The following is an 18,994-nucleotide window of genomic DNA, read 5'->3' on the forward strand; positions in this document are numbered from 1 at the left end:
TCAAATAATGCTCAACATCCATTATGATGTTGTAAGAGTATGTTTTACGATAGCTTTCAGAATCACAGTCAGGTTTAATATCACTGGCATGTGCCATGAAATTTGGTGTTTTGCAGCAGCACTACGTTGAAACACAGTCATAAAAACTATTAATTACAATAAGATGTATATAAAAAGCATGTTAAATTAAATTAGTACAAAAACAGAGGGAAAAATAGTGAGATAGTTTGGTTCATTGGTTCAATGGGTTCATTGTCCATTCAGAAATCTGATGGCGGAGGGGAAGAAGTTGCTCATGAAACATTGAGTATGTGTATCACCTTCTTAATGGTAGTAATGAGAAGAGGACATGTCCTGTGTGATGGGCGTCCTTAATGATGAATGCCACCTTTTTAAGGGATTGCCTTTTATATGATTCCTGGATGCTGAAGAGGGTCATGTCCATGCTGGAACTTCCTGTAGCATTTTCTGATCCTGTGCAGTGGCTTCTTCATAGCAGACAGTGCTGCAACCAGTCAGAATGCTCTCCACAGTACATATGTAGAAATTGCAAGTGTCTTTGGTAACATATCACATCTCCTCAAACTCTTAATGAAATATAGCCGTTGCTCTGCTTTCTTTGTAATTGCATCAATATGCTGGGCCCAACATAGACCCTCAGAGATGTTGACACCCAAAAACTTGAAGCTTTCCACTTCTAATCTCTCGAAGAGGATGTGTTCCCTAGACTTCCCTTTCCTGAAGCCAACAATCAATTCCTTGGTCTTACTGTCACTGTAACTGTGAGTGCAAGGTTGGTGCTGGAACACCACTCAACCAGCTGATCTATCTTACTCCAAGTACACGTCTTCATCACCACCTGAAATTCTGCCAACAACGGTCATAGAAAAGTACAGACAGAAACAGGCCCTTTGGCCCATCTTGTCCATGACAAGCTATTTAAACTGCCTACCCCCATTGACTTATACTGGCACCATAGCCCTCCATAACCCTACCATCCATGTACCTATCCAAACATCTCTCAAAAGTTGCAAGCACCATTCGCACTGACAGCTTGTTCTGCACTTATTGGCAATTTTATCGATGGTGTTGGAGTTGTCCCTAGCTACATAATTATGAGTGTAGAGACAGTAGAGCAGAGCAGACCTACACATGCATCCCTGAGGTGTGCCAGAGTTGATTGTCAGTGAGGAGGAAGTGTTATTTTTGATTTTCAGTTACTGTGGTCTCACGACGAGGAAGTCAAGGATCCAGTTGTAGAGGCCCAGGTTTTGGAGCTTGTTGATTGGAACTGAGGGTATGATTGTGTTGAATGCTGAGCTATAGTCAATAAGCAGCTGCCTGACATGGGTATTGTTATTGTCAGGTGACCCAAAGCTGAGTAGAGAGCCAGTGAGATTGCATCGGCCATAGACCTATCGTGGTAACAGGCGAACTGCAGCGGGTCTGTACCTTTGTTTAAGCACGTATTATTTCTAACCATGACCAACCTCGAGTAGATGTGAGTGCCACCGAGCAACAGACATCGAGGAAGCTCACCCCGCTCTTCTTGGACATTGGTGTGGGCGCTGCCCTTCTGAAACAGGTGGGAACCTCCGAATGCAGCAGTGAACCTGAAGGTATCCTTGAACACTTCCATCAGTTGGTTGGCACAGGTTTTCAGTGCCCTACCAAGTACACATCAGGGCCTAACACCTTGCGAGGGTCCTGTTTATGATCTGAAGGAATGATCCCCAAGAGAAATCCATTTGTCCTGTTTAGACAATAAATAAATTTTTCAATTTTTTTATAAATAAGTAAATTAAATCAATTTTTCCAACGTTTCCTCAAAACCGTGCCCTCACACTGCAAATATCTTATGTTTATTCCGACGCTGCACAACTTGCACTTCAACTATTGAAATGAGAATGTATTTAACTTCTGATCCAAGTGTGTGGTTCTATGTGTGGCTGTAACGCAACCTGCTATCCAAAAATCTCATCAACCTGCAGTACTGTGGGATTTCAATTTTGCTCTCGGATGTTGTGTGCAGATAAACCTCTGGATCTTTTCAACATCAGTCCAAACACAATTCAGAATTCTTGCTGACACTGGCATTATATTCCAATTAGCACTTTTGGCCTCAATTATTTTTTTTACTGCTTCAGGAACTTGAACAAGACTGAAATATAAATTAAAACTCTCCAAAACGACGACACAAGTGTGAACAGTTGGTATCTGTGTCACTTTTACATGCTAGTCACAGCTTCTATGGTAATAGCTTAAATTAGTTTGATGGCCTTCCACAGCTGCCATGGGGACTTTAAGAAGCTGATGTATTTTGCCAATCAACAAAATTACACTAGCTCTGTCACACACAAACAGAATTCACATCAAAATTAACAGGTACGCGTAGGAAAATGCAAATTAGTCAAAATGCAATTTGCTACTTATTGCACCAAGTTCAATCCTGCAGATCGTACGCAATCAAATGCAGTGCACATTTGTGTACAGACACAAGACATTCAAGAGTGGTGAAATTGTACGAACAATGATTTCTCCAACTTTGGGAAACTTTCCCCCTCCCTCTTCTACAATTCCCCACTCTGGCCTCCTTACCCATTTTCTTCTCCTCATCTTCCTATCGACCTCCCCTCCTCCTTCCCTTTCTCCAATGGTCCTCACTTCCCTCTTATCAGGTACCAGCCCTTTGACTTTTCCATCTATCACCTACTAGCTTCGTGCTTTGTCCACCCAGCTTCACCCATCACCTTCTAGCTTGTACTCCTTCCCTTCCCCCCTTCCCCACAACTTCTTGTTCAGGCCTCTTCTCTCTCTTCCTCTGCAGTACTGATGAAGGCTCTTGGCCAGAAATAGTGGCTATTTATTCATTTCCAGAGATGCTTCCTGACCTGCTGAGTTCCTTCAGCATTTTGTTATTGCTCTGGATTTCCTCCAGCACTTTGCGTGTGTTGCTCTGGATTTCCAGCATCTGGAGAATCATTTGTGTTTATCAACTATCAGATCTAGGTATCAAATTAAGTTCAGAGATTTCACGTCGTGAAGAAACAGAATAAGGTGCTGGCGTTCAAGTATGATTTACAAGTTTAGGAAGGTGCTATTTCCAAGTGAGTCTGCTCTTGGTGATTCACCAATTATGTTGCATTCAGATTGATTCTCTGTATGAATGTGAGGCAAAGAAGTCAGCTACAAAGCTGAAGCCCAAATTTCAGATTTATGCAACATGAAGTGCTCGAACTCACTAGTACCTTATAAATAACAAAGGTTATAAATGTTTCAAAAATTTACAAGTGCTGAGAAGCGACGTGCGGAGATCCTCCTGATGAAGGGTTTTGGCCCGAAATGACGATTTTTATTCCCCTCCCCAGATGACACCTGACTTGCTGAAATTCTCCAGCGTTTTGAGAGTGTTGCTACAAATGTATAAAATTTCTCAGCTAATTTCTTCTACTCGCTGAAACATTCAAAGAAAGGGAAATCGGGAAGAATTAGCTAACATTGCTGGTATTTTTTCTGAGCTGGTAATAGAATTATGAAATAGATTAACAGGGAAAAGTGAAAAGAAAGCAAAGTAACTGTTAGAAAGTAACTGTGAATTATTTTTCCCCAGAAATCCTGTTACTTCCAAATGTACAGTACATAAAGTGAGAATGGTTTGGCCAAGATAGCCTGAAAATGTAATTGATGTTCTCTCATCCAGCATTTTGTGATCCAGCACATTGAGTCTGTAGTACAAATTTATACTGTTAACTAATTCTAACAAAGTGCTAACATCCATAATTAACTAAGGTCTATACCAATTAACAGACATCCGTTAGTCTCGAGAGACCATGGATTTGCGCCTTGGAAAGTTTCCAGGGCGCAGGCCTGGGCAGGGTTGTATGGGAGATCAGCAGTTGCCCTCTCCACACCACTGATGTTGCCCAAGGGTAGGGCAAGGGCCGATACAGTGTCGTCGCAGAGCAATGTGTGGTTAAGTGCCTTGCTCAAAGACACAACACACTGATTTATATATGTGCATACAGGCTATGCCACAACCCTGATTTTCACTTCTGCATCGTTCTACGCCGTAGCGAGCATGCTTTGGTGTGCACCAAAATTCTAGTTGGCGGTGGGGTTTCTATGCCACTGTGTTGAGTTTCTTCGTGAGAGACATGGATGAGGAAATGCATTTCAAACATTTTCGCATGTCGGCAGGTAGATTTGACGATTTGGTTAATCTATTTTGTATCGGTGTACACACAGCCTGCAAACATGGCGGAGAAGCAACCAGAAATGTGTAGGAGGAAATGCAATGCTACCAAGTGGACCAATCACACGCTATGACTAAGAGGCAAGAGGCCAGACTGCAGTCAACTGAGCCACTACTGATAGTGAGTACAAGATCATCCTTGTTTTTGTTTAAATCATTAACGATGTGAAAACTTTTGGCTCAGTCACAGCACTGTTCAAATTCTGCAGAAGATTATATCAGTTGGTATCTTTACAATACTTTTACAATAATCATATGCTGTTCTTCCCGAGGCTCCAACCCAACAGCGTCAAGAGCCACGTATAAAAGTGAAAAGCCTTAAAGAAAAGGCAAAGCTGATTTCTGATTTGCCCAAAACCACTGCAACTTATCTGTCAACCATTTGTGTTGTTTCAGTAAAAAAAATTAGGTAGGATTATAAACCCAAAGTAAACCATTAATTGTGGTCAGAGGCCTGAGCCCGACATAAGAGCCAATTGTACAAATTCGTCCGTTCATTAAAATTCCAATAATTGTTCAGAAATCCTGTAATTTGATATCTGGCTCATTGGTGCCAATTCCCATTCTTCCTCTTGTCCCTTGCTCTCTTCTAAATTAGAATCAGAATTATTATCACGTACATATGTCATGAAATTGGTTCTTTTGTAGCAACGGTATAGCGCAAGATATAAAAATTACTACATCTGGAGTCCGAGCCTCTGCTTCACCCTCAAAAGGCCAGCGACAGGGACAGAGGACAAAGAACATCTGGAGTGTAGGCCTCCCACACTGGAAGGCCTACAAAATGAGCATGTGACGAAGGACATCCATCAATTTGGGATGTACCACATTGGTGGCTCACAGGATCGGATGTCTGTACAAGCAAGAGGCACAAGGGCCAGGGAGTCAGCAAGCCTGGAGTTCAGGGTCCTGGCACTGGCTAGCCCAGGGATCAATATCGAAGATAGAAGCCTGTAGGTCGATTGGAAGTCAAAGCCCAATGGGCCAAGCCTGGAGATTGGAGGCCAAGAGGCCTGTCCTGTGGACTGACCCATCGTGTGGGTAGAAGGGAGGAAGGAAAGGGGCTTGTTTTGCTGCTGTTGTTTTGTTGCTTGTTGTGTCCTGTTTAGTTTTGCTGTTTTCTACGTCATTCTGGAGAGCACTGTGGGCATGCTAAATTGGTGCCAGAATGTGTGGTGACACTTTCAGGCTGCCCCAGAAAATCCTCCTGAGGCTGTGCTGGTTGTTAATGTAAATGACTCATTTCATTGTAGGCTTTGATGTACATGGGATAAATATGAAAACCTGAACCTGAAAAATAAAGAAGAATAGCGACTGTTCAGAAATCTGATGCTGGTGGTGGGGTGGAGGGGGGGAGAAGCTGATCCTAAGATGTTGAGTGTGGGTCTTCCACCTTCACCCCAATGCTTGTAACATGAAGAAGGCATGTCCTGGAGGTGAGGGTCTTAAATAATGGATGCCAGCTCCTTGAGGCACCTCATCTGGACCATGTTCTCAATGGCCAGGAGAGTTGTACTCATGATAGATCTGACTGAGACTATAACCATTTGTAGAGTTTTACAATCCTGCACAGTTCAGCTCCTTTTCAGGCTGAGATGCAACCAGTCAGAATGCTCAGTATATTTACAGACATTTGCAAGAGACTTTGGTGACATACCAAATGTCCTAAAGAATTAGAGCTGTTGCCATAACAACACACACAAAATGCTGGTGGAACACAGCAGGCCAGGCAGCATCTACAGGGAGAAGCACTATCAACGTTTCGGGCCGAGACCCTTCGTCAGGACTAACTGAAAGGAGAGATACTAAGAGATTTGAAAGTAGTGGGGGTAGGAGGAAATGCGAAATGATAGGAGAAGAACGGAGGGGGTGGGATGAAGCTAAGAGCTGGAAAGGTGATTGGCGAAAGTGATACAGAGCTGGAGAAGGGAAAAGATCATGGGACAGGAGGCCTTGGGAGAAAGAAAGGGGGGGGGAGCATCAGAGGGAGATGGAGAACAGGCAGGTGATGGGCAGAGAGAGAGAAAAAAAACAACTAAATATGTCAAGGATGGGGTAAGAAGGGGAGGAGGGGCATTAACGGAAGTTAGAAAAGTCAATGTTCATGCCATCAGGTTGGAGGCTACCCAGCCGGTATATAAGGTGTTGTTCCTCCAACCCCAGTGTGGATTCATCTTGACAGTAGAGGAGGCCATTAATAGACATATCAGAATGGGAATGGGACATGGAATTAAAATGTGTGGCCACTGGGAGATCCTGCTTTCTCTGGAGGACCGAGCGTAGGTGTTCAGCGAAACGGTCTCCCAGTCTGCGTCGGGTCTCACCAATATATAAAAGGCCATACCGGGAGCACCGGACGCAGTATACCACACCAGCCGACTCACAGGTGAAGTGTCGCCTCACCTGGAAGGACTGTCTGGGGCCCTGAATGGTGGTGAGGGAGGAAGTGTAAGGGCAGGTGTAGCACTTGTTTCGCTTACAAGGATAAGTGCCAGGAGGGAGATCGGTGGGAAGGGATGGGGAGGACGAGTGGACAAGGGAGTCACGTAGGGAGCGGTCCCTGCGGAAAGCAGAAAGAGTGGGGGAGGGAAAGATGTGCTTGGTAGTGGGATCCCGTTGGAGCTGTTGCCATGCCTTCTTTGTGAATGCACTAACTTCTTTTGCTCCCTCTAAACTCACCTGATAGAAACTTAATTATTCTACTCTCCTGTCGAACAGTTGAACAAAATAAGCAAGTTTTGGAGATTTTAGTATAACATTCAATTGTCCAAGGAACCTGCAGTCCAGTACCAATCCCAGGTAGCATATTAAAAGATTTTTAATATAATGGGAATTTGATTGTCAGGGCTAGAGACAGTTCTGCTGGCACTGATGGTTTCCAAAGGGAATTCATACAGAGAGTCAACAAACCCTAACAGGGAAAAGCGGCAGCACAGAAGGAACAAACAAATGCAAGAAGTCAAAGTTCAAAGAGCTGGAGAGGAATTCCACGTGGGACAGAAACCGACCAAGTTATAAATAAAGCAGGATCAGTACAGGACACAAGATTATTAACAGATTCAAATTTGAAGAGTGTTTCCTGCTGCATAAGGTGTGGTGATAAGGTTGAATGAGTTGTAGGTTCAAACAGCCATGCAACAACATGCTGCAAATTGATAATAAGCATAGATTGTGAACATTCCTAGCTGGAAAGGTACACAGGAACAATGAGCGCCATTTAAAACAAAATGTCAGAGGGTGGCTATTATAATCTAAGTGAATATTACCGTGCCAAAGAAGAAATATACACATCTCTGGAGCATCAAGGGTAGATTCTTCCAGCTGTTGTGGTTTACTCCAATATCCCAAAAACATGCAGCTTGGTTAATCCCATATCATGCGGCTTGGTAAGTTAAGCAACCATTGTAAATTGCCCCTGGAGTTCAGGTGAGTGGTAGTAGAACCTGTGGGCAGCGGTTGGGAATGTGGGGAGTATTAAAATATAAAATTAGTGGATAACTGGAGTACATGGTGGTTCAATACAAATCTTCCAAGCAAATTCATCTGCCAATTCCTGGACCTGGGATTCAACACCTCCTTTTACAATTGGGATCGTTGACTTCCTGACTATAATCAGTAAAAATAAGCAGCAACACCTCCACCTTGATTATCCTCAACACTGTCACTACACAAGGCTATGTCATCAGATCCCCTACTCTACTCCCTACATACTCATGACACCGTGTCCAGATTTTGCTCAAACTCCATCTACACATTTGCAGGTGATTATCACTGTGGTGGGCTGTATTTCAAATAACAATGGGTCAGAGTACAGGAAGGAAACATAGAGCATACTGACATTGCATCATCACAACAACATTTACCTCAATGTCAGCAAAACAAAAGAGTGCTGGTCAAAGACTTCAAGGAGGGTGATGCACATGCTCCTGTTTACATCAATGATTATGAAGTCAAAGGGGTTTAAGAGCCCCAAGTTCCAACAAGTGAACAGCACCAGGGAATGTCATGGTCCAATCACATTGACACCACAGCCAAGAAAGCTCACCAGCACATTTATTTCTTCAAGAAGCTTAAGAAATTTCTATGTCACCACCAAGTTTTAAAAAGCTCACCATAGAAAGCAGTCCATCTGGGTGTATCATGGCTTGGTATAGCAAATTCTCTCCCCATGACCACAGAGAGATGTGGACACGGTTCAGCAGATCACGTAAACCAGCCTCCTGTCCATCAACTCTGTCCATAATTCTCGCTGTCTGGTCAGACAGCCAACAAAATCAAAGACCCCACCCACTCAGTCATTGTCTCTTCATGAGAATACAAAGGCCTGAATCCACATACCGCCAGGCTCAAGGGTCCCGCTGTTAAAAGACTATTAAACGGTTCGCTAGTATGATAAGGAACCATCTTGATCTCAGCATCTACCTCAGATGACTTTGCACCTTATTGTCTACCTGTATTGCCTATGCACACATTTTTCTGTACTGTTATTGTACCTTGTACTAACTCAGTGCACTATTACAATGAATTGATCTATATGAACAGCATGCAAGACAAGATTTTCACTATTTTTAATACGTTACAATAATAAATCAATATGCATTGAGGAATTGATGGGGCAAATGGCTTGTTCCCATGTGGTATGCATAAGGATAAAGAACAATCCAGAGCTAATATATCTAACACATGGGAAAAATCCAATCACTGCAAGTATAAAGGAGTGATCACTGAATGATGCTCGACAGCTGTGAAAGGGTTTGAATGCCATTACCTCTTACAAAGAGAAACCAAGCAAGTGGATAATAACAAGGCTGTGCTCCCAGATGACTTCAATGCCTTCTATGCTCATTTTGACTGCCAAAATATGAATAACCTTCACGAACAGCCCCCGGCGACCATGTGAATTCAGCCTCTGAGTCCAATATGAGAGCCTCCTTCAGGAGGGTGAACCCACAGAAGGCATCAGACCCTGATAGGCTAGCTGGCCAAGTACTAAAGATCGGTGCTGATCTACTGGCTGAAATGTTCACCAATATCTTTAACTTCTTACTTCAGCAAAGTGAGATACCCACCTTGTACAAGCAGCCTTCAATTATACAGGTGCCTAACAAGAATTTGGTAACCCATCTCAATGATTATCGTCCTGTAGCACTCACATTCACTGTGAAAAAGTGCTTTGAGAGGCTGGTGATGAAATATATCAACTCCTGCCTCAGAAGCAACTTGGATCTGCTCCAGTTTACCTGCCAGCAAAACAGATGCATACTAGATGCCATTTCATTGGCCTCTTCACTGAACCCTGGAATATCTGGACAGCAAAGATGCATACATCAGAATGCACTTGATCAACTGCAGCTTGGCATTCAATACCAGCATCCCCTCAAAACTAATAAGCTTCAAGATCTTGGCCTCAACATCTCGTTGTGCAATTGAATCGTCGATCTCCTCACTCGTCAGTTCAGATTGGCAACAACATCTCTTCCACAATCTCCATCAGCACAGGTACACCACAAGGCTGTGTACTTCTCTCCTGCTTTACTAGTTTATAGTTATGTCTGTGAGGCTAAGCACAGTGCTGATGCCACGTACAAGCCTGCTGCCAAGACAACTGTCATTGGCCAATCAGAGGTGGTGACAAATCAGCACAGAGGAGGGAGATTGAAAAGCTGGCTTTATGATGCCACAACAAAATTCCTCAGTGTTATTATTGCAGAGGATCTGTCCTGGGCCCAGCCCATAAGCACAATTACAAAGAAACCACTGTAGTGCCTGTACTTTCTTCCAAGTTTGCAAAGATTCAGCACAACATCTAAACTTTGACCAACACCTACACATGTGTGGTGGAGAGTATATTGACTGGTTGCACCATGGCCTGGGATGGAAACACCAATGACCTTGAACTGAAAATCCTACAAAAAGTAGTGGATATCGCCAGTCCATCACAACTAAAGCCTTCCCCACCACTGAGCACATCTACATGGTGTGCTGTCGTAGGAAAGCAGCACCCATCATCATGGAGTCATCAGCCAGGCCATGCTCTCTCCTTGCTGCTGCCATCAGGAAGGTGGGACAGGAGCCTCAGGACTCACACCCCAAGGTTCAGGAACAATTATCCCCCAGTCATCAGGTTCTTGAGCCAGTGGGTTTAACTTCACTCACACCATCACTGAACTGTTCCCAAAACCTGTGGACTCACTTTCAACAACTCTTCATCTCATGTTCTTGATATTCATTGCCTATGTATTTATTATTGTATTTCTTTTTTTATTTTGTATTTGCAGTTTGGTGCCTTTTGTACATTGGTTGTTTGTCCATCCTGATGGATGCAGTCCTTCATTGATTTTATGTTTCTTGGATTTACTGAAAACAAATCTGAGTTGTACATGGTGACATAAATGTACTTCGACAATAAACACTTTGAACTTTAAACATGACAGGCATTTTCACATTTGCTGTCTATCATTGTCAGTTTTAAGATAAAAATAGGAGAAATATTTTATTATTTCCTTTAAGCATCTTTGACTATACATGGCTTGAAATGGAGGCAAGATCAATGGACAAAATAGCTGGTCGGTGTCGTAGTGGCATCAGCACTGGACTTCTGAGGCAAATGATCTGGAGTTCAAATCCAGCTGGCTCCTTGGATGCTTTCCACCTGTGTAGGATTGAGTGTCGAGCTAGCAACTTGGCCTTATAAAAAACAGTCAAGTGCTAAGGAAATGGCAAAATTGCTGCCTGATGCACAAGGCGTGAAAAGGAACAACAACAAGACAAAAGACAGCAAAAGAAAGCTAACCATATTCAGACATGGGGTCACTGCAATCACTTTCTCCAATCTCTCCTTGCTATCTAGCTTTGTGCACTGTCTGTTGAACACACATCTAGACCTTCATAGAAGTCCTCTAAAAAGAAAAAAATAATGCAGATGCAGGGAAAGAAACAAAGTGAGTGTTTCAGGTCAAGGACCTTGCAACAGCTTCCAGCTCTTCTGGGGTTTACAGTGTTTCTGTCCTCCACAACACTCTGTATTTTGGTATGGACAAAAATGTTTGGGCTTTTTGTAAAATGCCCCAACCATTGCACCATCAAGTCAAGTCTACCAAGGTTCACAGGTTGCAACAATTTCAATTGCCTTAACTATCTATTTGTCAAGAAATTCTGCGTCACAGCCACAAGGGTTGAGATGAGTACAGTAGGCAGCAACTTTAACTTAAGTGCATGACGGCAATTTACCCAGATTAGCAGTTTGTTTTTGGCAGGATTATTCTGGTCATGGCTTCCTTTTAACTGTTATCTATGATGGCTCCCAAATAATTAAAAAAACTGTTAACTCTCAATAGTTCTCCTTTGCTGACCTTCTCTTCAACATCAAAACCTTCTGTTTTTCTTAGAACTTATTACTATTCTCACGGTCTTTGCAGTTTTGTACGGCATTCCTAAATGCCTGGAAGCTCTTCAGTCATCCCTGTCATTAGATGTCATCAATTGATTGTTGGTCTCCCCCAGTCAGACTGATATAGTGTCTGTTAAATTCTGCAAGGCCTCTAGCTTGATTGGCAGCCTTGATATATCTGACAACACTGTCATCTTTTAGCACACTGGCTCACAATGAAGCACAAATATTGCTAACCCTCCCAAAAGAAGTTCACAGTAATGGAGGTGGTAGAATGGAGTGTTCTGATAGGGGAAAATGCAATTCAACATGAATAAAAAGAATTCTGATCATAATTTAATTGAAGTAGAATTTGTGAATCAAGCAGTAATTCAGATACAGGACAAATTAGCTTGCAACCACATAAAATTACTAACTTCATTGTGCTTTTGCCATAATGATGCGTCATTCCAACTTGCCATCAGTTCCCAACCAGTAACAAGCCACAGCCATCATAAATGCAATTTCCATGTCAAAACAGATAGCCAGGAGACTCTGAGAAACAATTATTATCATGACAGAAGCAAAAAATAGTTCATTTGACCCATTGTGCCTGCTCTGCCATTCAGTAAGGTTATGAGCAACCTTTTATCTCATCCCCACTTTCCTAAATTAACCCCTAAATTCTACAATTCCCTTCATGTCTGAAGTTCTCTTCACCAACAGATCATCAATTCATGTTCTCTCATTGGACAATAGGATACCAAAGATAGCTTGATCCCTCATTGGTTCCACAACATCATGTTCTAAGAAATAATCTCTTTCATATTAAGCAAATTCAGTCAGGATACTATGGCTAATAATTTGGTTTCCTTAGTACAATGCAAAATTCCCACATAATCCTTGTTATAGGCACCCTTCTTTTCCTGATGACATTATTCTCATGTTATCTTTCCTTTTGTGGGATGAATGAATGGAATTAGACAACTCCCGCCATTGTTTTCCTATGTAGTACCTCCCCCGCCCCCCGAGTTCTTAGCCTGGTCTAAACTGGTGCCTTTTCTTTCTTTTCTAAACTAAGACCTCTCCTCTTTACCACATTTATCCCAAACTTTATCAGGACTAACCCCCCCCCCCCCCCCATTATTCATTCTACTTTGCCCATCTCTTCTTAAAGTATCACTAGATGTTTTTCCTTCCCAGCCTTGGTCAATTTGCAAACTAGCTCTCTGTCATTAGCAATAAAATTCTACTGGCAGGACAGTGCTAACAATTGGATAGGGAAGTTGAGTCTTGCTGAGCATAATTGTCACCATTTTCAATCTCTCAATTAGGATGTGCACAAGGATAATGACGGTCTATGATTTATATTTTCAACAATGCACAGCAGCCAGATAATTTTCCATGAGCAATTATGCCCACTTCAGAATACAAGCAGTGAATGGTGTGCTGGCCTGCATAGGGCCAGCTGTTCACAGAGATAAGATCGAAAAAGGTTTAAAAACTATTCTGACAAGAATATCAGATGCACTTTTAAATTGCCATTGGTAATCAATCAGCTACCACCTGCGCTGCGTCCTCTCCTGGTGCCTTTGTTTCTCTTAAGTTAGGACACAAAATAGAGAACTATCAATCATTGTATTATACACTTACATTTTTAAAAAGTATAAAATCTTCCATTTACTATGCAAAAGAGGAATTCAAAAAGAGGACCCTAATAAAGATATTATTCAATCTTTTTCGTTCATTGCTTCTTAACAAATATGTGCTGCTTTGAACTATTTCGGTGCTAATTCTTCTGTAACATAAATTCAGATCAGGAAAGCATTTACCCAAAAAAATGAAAACAGAAAATGGTGGGTATGTGCATCAATTAACTTATTAGATGCAAAGACAGATCAGTGGCTCAGGCCTGGAATTTGAAAATTAACAAATGAAGGGTGAAGATGTAAGTCAACTTAGAAAGGAGGAAGTGACAAGAAAAACAAATACTGAGAGGTAGTATGGTGAAATGATTGCCAGACTTTGCAACAGATCAATGGAGCAAGACACTGGAAAGGAAATTGAAAGATAAAAACAGAAGTGTATATCAATAAAGCAACTGGAGACAGAGTCAAGGAAAAGACAGGAAAATGAAGAATGAAAACAAGATTGGGGTGGAAATTAAAACTGAAGTGCTAACAAAATACAGCGGGGTTTGCAGTTTTCAAAAATTAAATGGAAAAAATAAACAAAGCCCTCCCACAACAGTGCATCAATTCAGCTATGCTTCTTCATACAATAGTTTCTACAATTAACATCAACAGGCTCCCTTCAGAAGATGCAGTCAATCATACAAGTCAGAAAGCTGAAATCTTTGGTCAAGAATGGTGCAAGGGAAAGGGAAACAAGAGGTCTATCAAAAATCACAAACGTTTATCCAGGTACAAGAGAGCTTGATGATAATCAAAACTATTACAATGTCCTACAACAATAAATGAAGCTAACCAGATGGTGAAATTGTATGGCAGAGATAATATCGATTTGATTTCCTTATGCAATTAGCCATTTGCGAATTACCAATGTTCCTGTACTTGAAATACTACATAGCCCTCTGGTGCAGTGCATCCATTCAAACAACGGAGACAGATTCATTAGAATGATTACAAGTTGTGAGTTATATGTAAATTGGCTGTGTTCTCATTAGAAAAGTGAAAGGTGGCAAGTAATCCAGCTACTGCTTTTGCATTACTACAACAAAGAACTTCAAACGGAAGGCCATCCATGTTTGGAAATGGTGCTCTCATCCTCTTATATACCACTGTAGAGTAAGCATACCTGCCCTGTTGGGAATGCTCTGTCAAACGAAAACAATTGACCAGTGCTGAATGACAGCTGCAGAATCATCAATGGCTATCCAAGTCCACAAATGTCTAGAGTTTCTGCATCAAAACATCAGGAGAGCTGTTGCACACAGGGTCACAGGTACCTTCTTCATGGACACACCACCATCAAAATTCACCAGCTTTCTCAGAGCAACATGGGAAGACAGCACTACAGCTGTAGCCACATGCAAGGCATGTGTTGGGGCAACTCCTAACACATAACAATGTCAATGAGGACATTAAGACAACAAAGCTGGGTCAAAGGGGAAATAGATCCCTTTGATCATCTGCAAGGTACACAATTCACATGGTCAAGAGCCCACCAAGTGAAATGGAGCTATATAACAATTAACATGAATCTGCAATCAGTAGACCACAAAACTCTTGCTGACTGCTCACTGACATTACTCAGGCACAGTGCACCATTTTGCCAAACCCAACTCATGAGACTTGTGCTGTGCCTGTCAAAGGAATTATCTGTGACTTGGGTTTACAAAAACAAGACGACAATATCAACCTCCAATTTCAGAGCTGGTTGTTGAGATGCAGATTACTTCAGCTAAGCTATGTCAATTGAACCAACAAGGTATAAAAATTCTTAGACATATGCATTAACTCAATTTTGTCTTGGAAAAATTGCAAATGATTCTCAATTTTTAATTACCCCTTTATGTTTGCTTCCTTGGGGCAAGGAAATAACAATGTTGAGCTGAAGAAGTCTGACTACATAAATGTAGAGCGTTCTGACTACAACAATGAGCAATATGAAGCATCACAAGTTTGAGGGTGCAAAACAATATGGAGAATCGTTCACCCATTTTCACTCACTCAGTTTATAAATTCTTATTAACGCCCACTACAGATTTACTACCACCAAAACATAATATCTATCAGTTTGAAACTGAATGTAATACATATTTATCTTCAATAAAATTCTTGGCTAAGATTTGTTGGATTTTTAAAAAAAATCCCTCCCATGCATTTCTCTTTATCCATGACATAAAAACATTTAATGACTATGGCATTCCAAGTTTATTTGGTAATTCTAAGATAATCATTGTAAAGCCCATTTGAACATGGAGAAATGTGTAAGCCTCTCCATTCCAGCTTTCTTTTATCTTATTGCTAGGTATCCATGTTGAAAGTAATGGAGTGAACATCATTCCAATTGGAGTCCCATTCAAGACACATTTCCAATGAACAATCCATCAGCAAAGCCACATTTAATCAGTGTTATTAAACTTTTTCCCAGAACTCAGTTAATCTAATTTCAATATTCAATATGCTACAGAATTTAGCATAAAGCTCCTGAAAAATGAATCATGTGTAAGTCCATATTTTCTACCACTCTGTTCAAGACAGCATAACTTTTCAGAATCCTTAATAATACCAATGGTCAAAGTGGGATATAGATTATTCTGCAAATCCAATCAGAAACTATGTAAGATCATCTCCAAAAATTGTAGTCAAGCCAAACAAAAAATACAGTAAACTTAGAGCATACCACATATACTAATGGTGAAGTTTCAAATGCAGAAGAAATGCAGCTGATGAGCTTACTGCAGAGTACTGAAAAATATTGCACAGCTCAATAACTAGACTTCAATCCATGGTCCATTTTACCGTACATACAACAAAGTAGCAAATTCTCATTATTAACATGATACTTGGGTCTTTCTTAATTGCACAGCTCCAGAGCAAGATCACAAACCCTCCATTATTTCATTTCCTGGAATCTACAGGAAGATGCCTGACTGGGCATCAAATTGAAATTGTGGGTTGTGATTGGTTCAGTTTGATTGCTACAAAGTGTACTGCAGCTCTGCAATAGGTGCAACTTCCCACTGCTCATGAGGGGCAGGGGATTGTTACCTTATTATCTGGTTAAGTTTTAGCTCAAACTTACTTTATATGGTGCAACTCTCAGCACTATGGACTAGTAATACAACAGTGCAAATACAAAAAGTATGACTAGAACCATGCTTTGATAATGTTTGGACATTCGTGTACTTCCAATTCTACCATTAATTTCTATATTCATGTTTATAATATAAAATGCTCATGTAAAATTGTGTTGCAAATAAACATTACTGCCAGTACTGGCAAGGATATGCGATCAGAACATAGGCAGTTTGCATTGATGTACTTCACAAATACAGAAAATATGATGAAGATTTAAAAAGCCAGAATGCACAACTTCAAAGTGAGACTGAAATACTTTACCACACACACATCCAATTATCCTGGACCTCTAATCCTGGTTTTCCCAGAAGGCCAACTTCAGTCGTAATTTCCGGCAGAAGGATCCACGAACATGGAGCCACAAGGATTAGTTCTTCAAAAAACTATTATATCCTCAATTCTTAAAATGTATTTAAGCATGTGTATCATTTCAGGCAACCATAGTGCTGCAGAGGGTGAAATGTTAAAATATCTCAAAGATCCTTCCCTGTTTATCTGTTTCATGTATCTCAACTTTTTAACAGTATTAGATGTCAACCTCATATAATCATGTCAATAACATAATTAGTGAATTACTACTTGTGCAAAGCAAAACAGGATTACTGGTTCAACCTAACCATTTATGTCACCCACATAAACACATCGAGTTTGCACGCTCACCTGATGCATTAGCGGAGAAATCATATAAATGCCTATTTTTTTAAAAAAAAGTTTACAAAAAGACTATCTTGCAAATGAAAGCCATTAACAGCTCTTATCTGTCTGTCCCATTAATGTGTGTGCCGGGTTAGCATTTTATTTCCCAGAATGAATATTGCACAAGGTGCTTCCAAAACATTAAAAAAGGGCGAACTTCCAACTGACAACTCCAAACTGGGTGGCTGGACCATTAGCCTGGACACCCACAATCGATTAATTTAAAAGAAATAATTCCCCGGCCTACAGGAGGCCCTGACAGTAAATGATTGCAGCAGTAGGTCATGAACTCATACACATACACTCACGCTCGCCCACGCAATCACTAGCAAAGTTTCAAATTCCCTTTTGCCAAAAAGGGGGGAGAAAAACGCAGAAAGACAAAACTAACGCTGCAATTATTTCTGTTGTGTTGTTTTTTTTTTACCGTTCGTGCTGCCTCCGCCCAGGTTCGCCCTTTCTTTTTCTTCTGTTTCTCCTTCATGTCGGAAAGGCTGACACTTGCTGAAGGTTATAGAGACTCCGCGAGTGGAGGAGGAAGGAGGAGGGGGAGCTGAGTAATGGAGCGCGAGCGCTGTGTTTGGTCGCTGAGTGACAGCCCGCCCAGGCTCTCAGGGTGCGAGCGCCGCTGCCATGTTGCTGCTGCCGCTGGCTCTTACTGTACAACAGGCTCACATGACGCGGAGACCCACGGCCCGGCCCGAGTGCCAACACGTCATGTACAGTAAGGCAGGAAATAACATCACACCCCGGGGCAGCCCTCTGACCCCGCGCCCGGCGCCGGCCCCGGCCCCGGCCCCATCCCCCGCTTCACCGGCGGAGGGTGGCATGCACGGAGCGTGTCGGGTCTCGGTGCCGAGGTCGGCGGCGCCCCCGCCCCCGCCCCCGTCCCGCATGAGCCCCCGGGCCGTCGTGTGCCTACAGTGAAACAGGAAGTAACCTCGCAGGGATGACAGCGCGCCGGGGAACGCAGCCACAGTGAGTGGGTGGGGGGTCCGGCTCGGGCCGCCGAGCTGCTGGTTGTTGGAAATTGGATGCAAATTTTCTTCTCTTTCTCTTGACGCGGGTTAGGCCCGGGGCGGCTGAAAAAAACAACATAGAGGCCAACCGACCGAGCATGAAATCGTGCACACGTAAATCCCAACCCGTTCCCGCCCTCCACCACACGCAAGGTCTGTCTGCGTTTGTTGATTGGTATATAAATGCCGTCTGGAGTTGAAGCCATGTATTTTGGTTAAGTGTTCTGCCTTGGAAATAAACAAGCATTCCTTTTCACGTCTGTATACTCCGAATTTGTGGTGACATCCCTATCTACACATTGTTTGAGAACTCCAGAGGAGAGATAATAGATAACTTTAATGAAAATCAGTCAACAGAACACCAACCATATTATTTTCATTAAAGTTATCTATTACAGAGGCACATTATGCTGGGTTGCTCCACTGTGGCCCAGTGTGCAGAATTTTGCTGAGAGCCACAGGACCTTTGATGGATAGGCTCCAACCCTAATTCATGGGCCATGAAGCTGGTCTTTGATATTTTCAAAAATGCAGTAACAGTCAAGAGATCTGAAACAAAAAAGTTATGCTAATTGAAAAACACATCTATACATAACTGCATCACTGGTATGGAGAAGGGCTACTGTACAGGATCGAAATAAGCTGCAGAGACTTGTAAAATTAGTCATCTCAGTCATGGACACAAGCCTCTGTAGAATCCAGGAGCGGTGCCTCAAGAAAGTGACCATACGGCATTAAGGACCCCCACCACTTAGGACGTGCCCTCTTTTCATTGCTACAATCAGGAGGGCGGTACAGAAGCCTGAAGGCACAAACTCAACCATTCAGGAAC

The 18,994-nt window shown here is 42.1% G+C and overlaps 1 protein-coding gene across 4 annotated transcripts in view; it reads right to left on the reverse strand.

Annotated features, from left to right (window-relative positions):
- LOC140733573 (putative Polycomb group protein ASXL2) overlaps nt 1-17,798 on the reverse strand; it is a 195,953-nt gene extending 178,155 nt beyond the window's left edge. For 2 of the 4 annotated variants that reach the window (XM_073057100.1, XM_073057098.1), the window contains exon 1: nt 17,571-17,797. In XM_073057100.1, the coding sequence (XP_072913201.1) occupies nt 17,571-17,627 (57 nt within the window). In that variant the 5' untranslated portion in view covers nt 17,628-17,797. Of the gene's footprint in view, nt 1-17,570 lie in introns of all 4 variants that reach the window. The other 2 variants (XM_073057103.1, XM_073057101.1) reach the window with 2 other exon arrangements.
- Nucleotides 17,799-18,994: the final 1,196 nt, after the last annotated feature.

The sequence above is a fragment of the Hemitrygon akajei genome, chromosome 9 (genome assembly GCF_048418815.1).
Source record: "Hemitrygon akajei chromosome 9, sHemAka1.3, whole genome shotgun sequence".
In the NCBI taxonomy this organism is placed as follows: Eukaryota; Metazoa; Chordata; class Chondrichthyes; order Myliobatiformes; family Dasyatidae; genus Hemitrygon; species Hemitrygon akajei.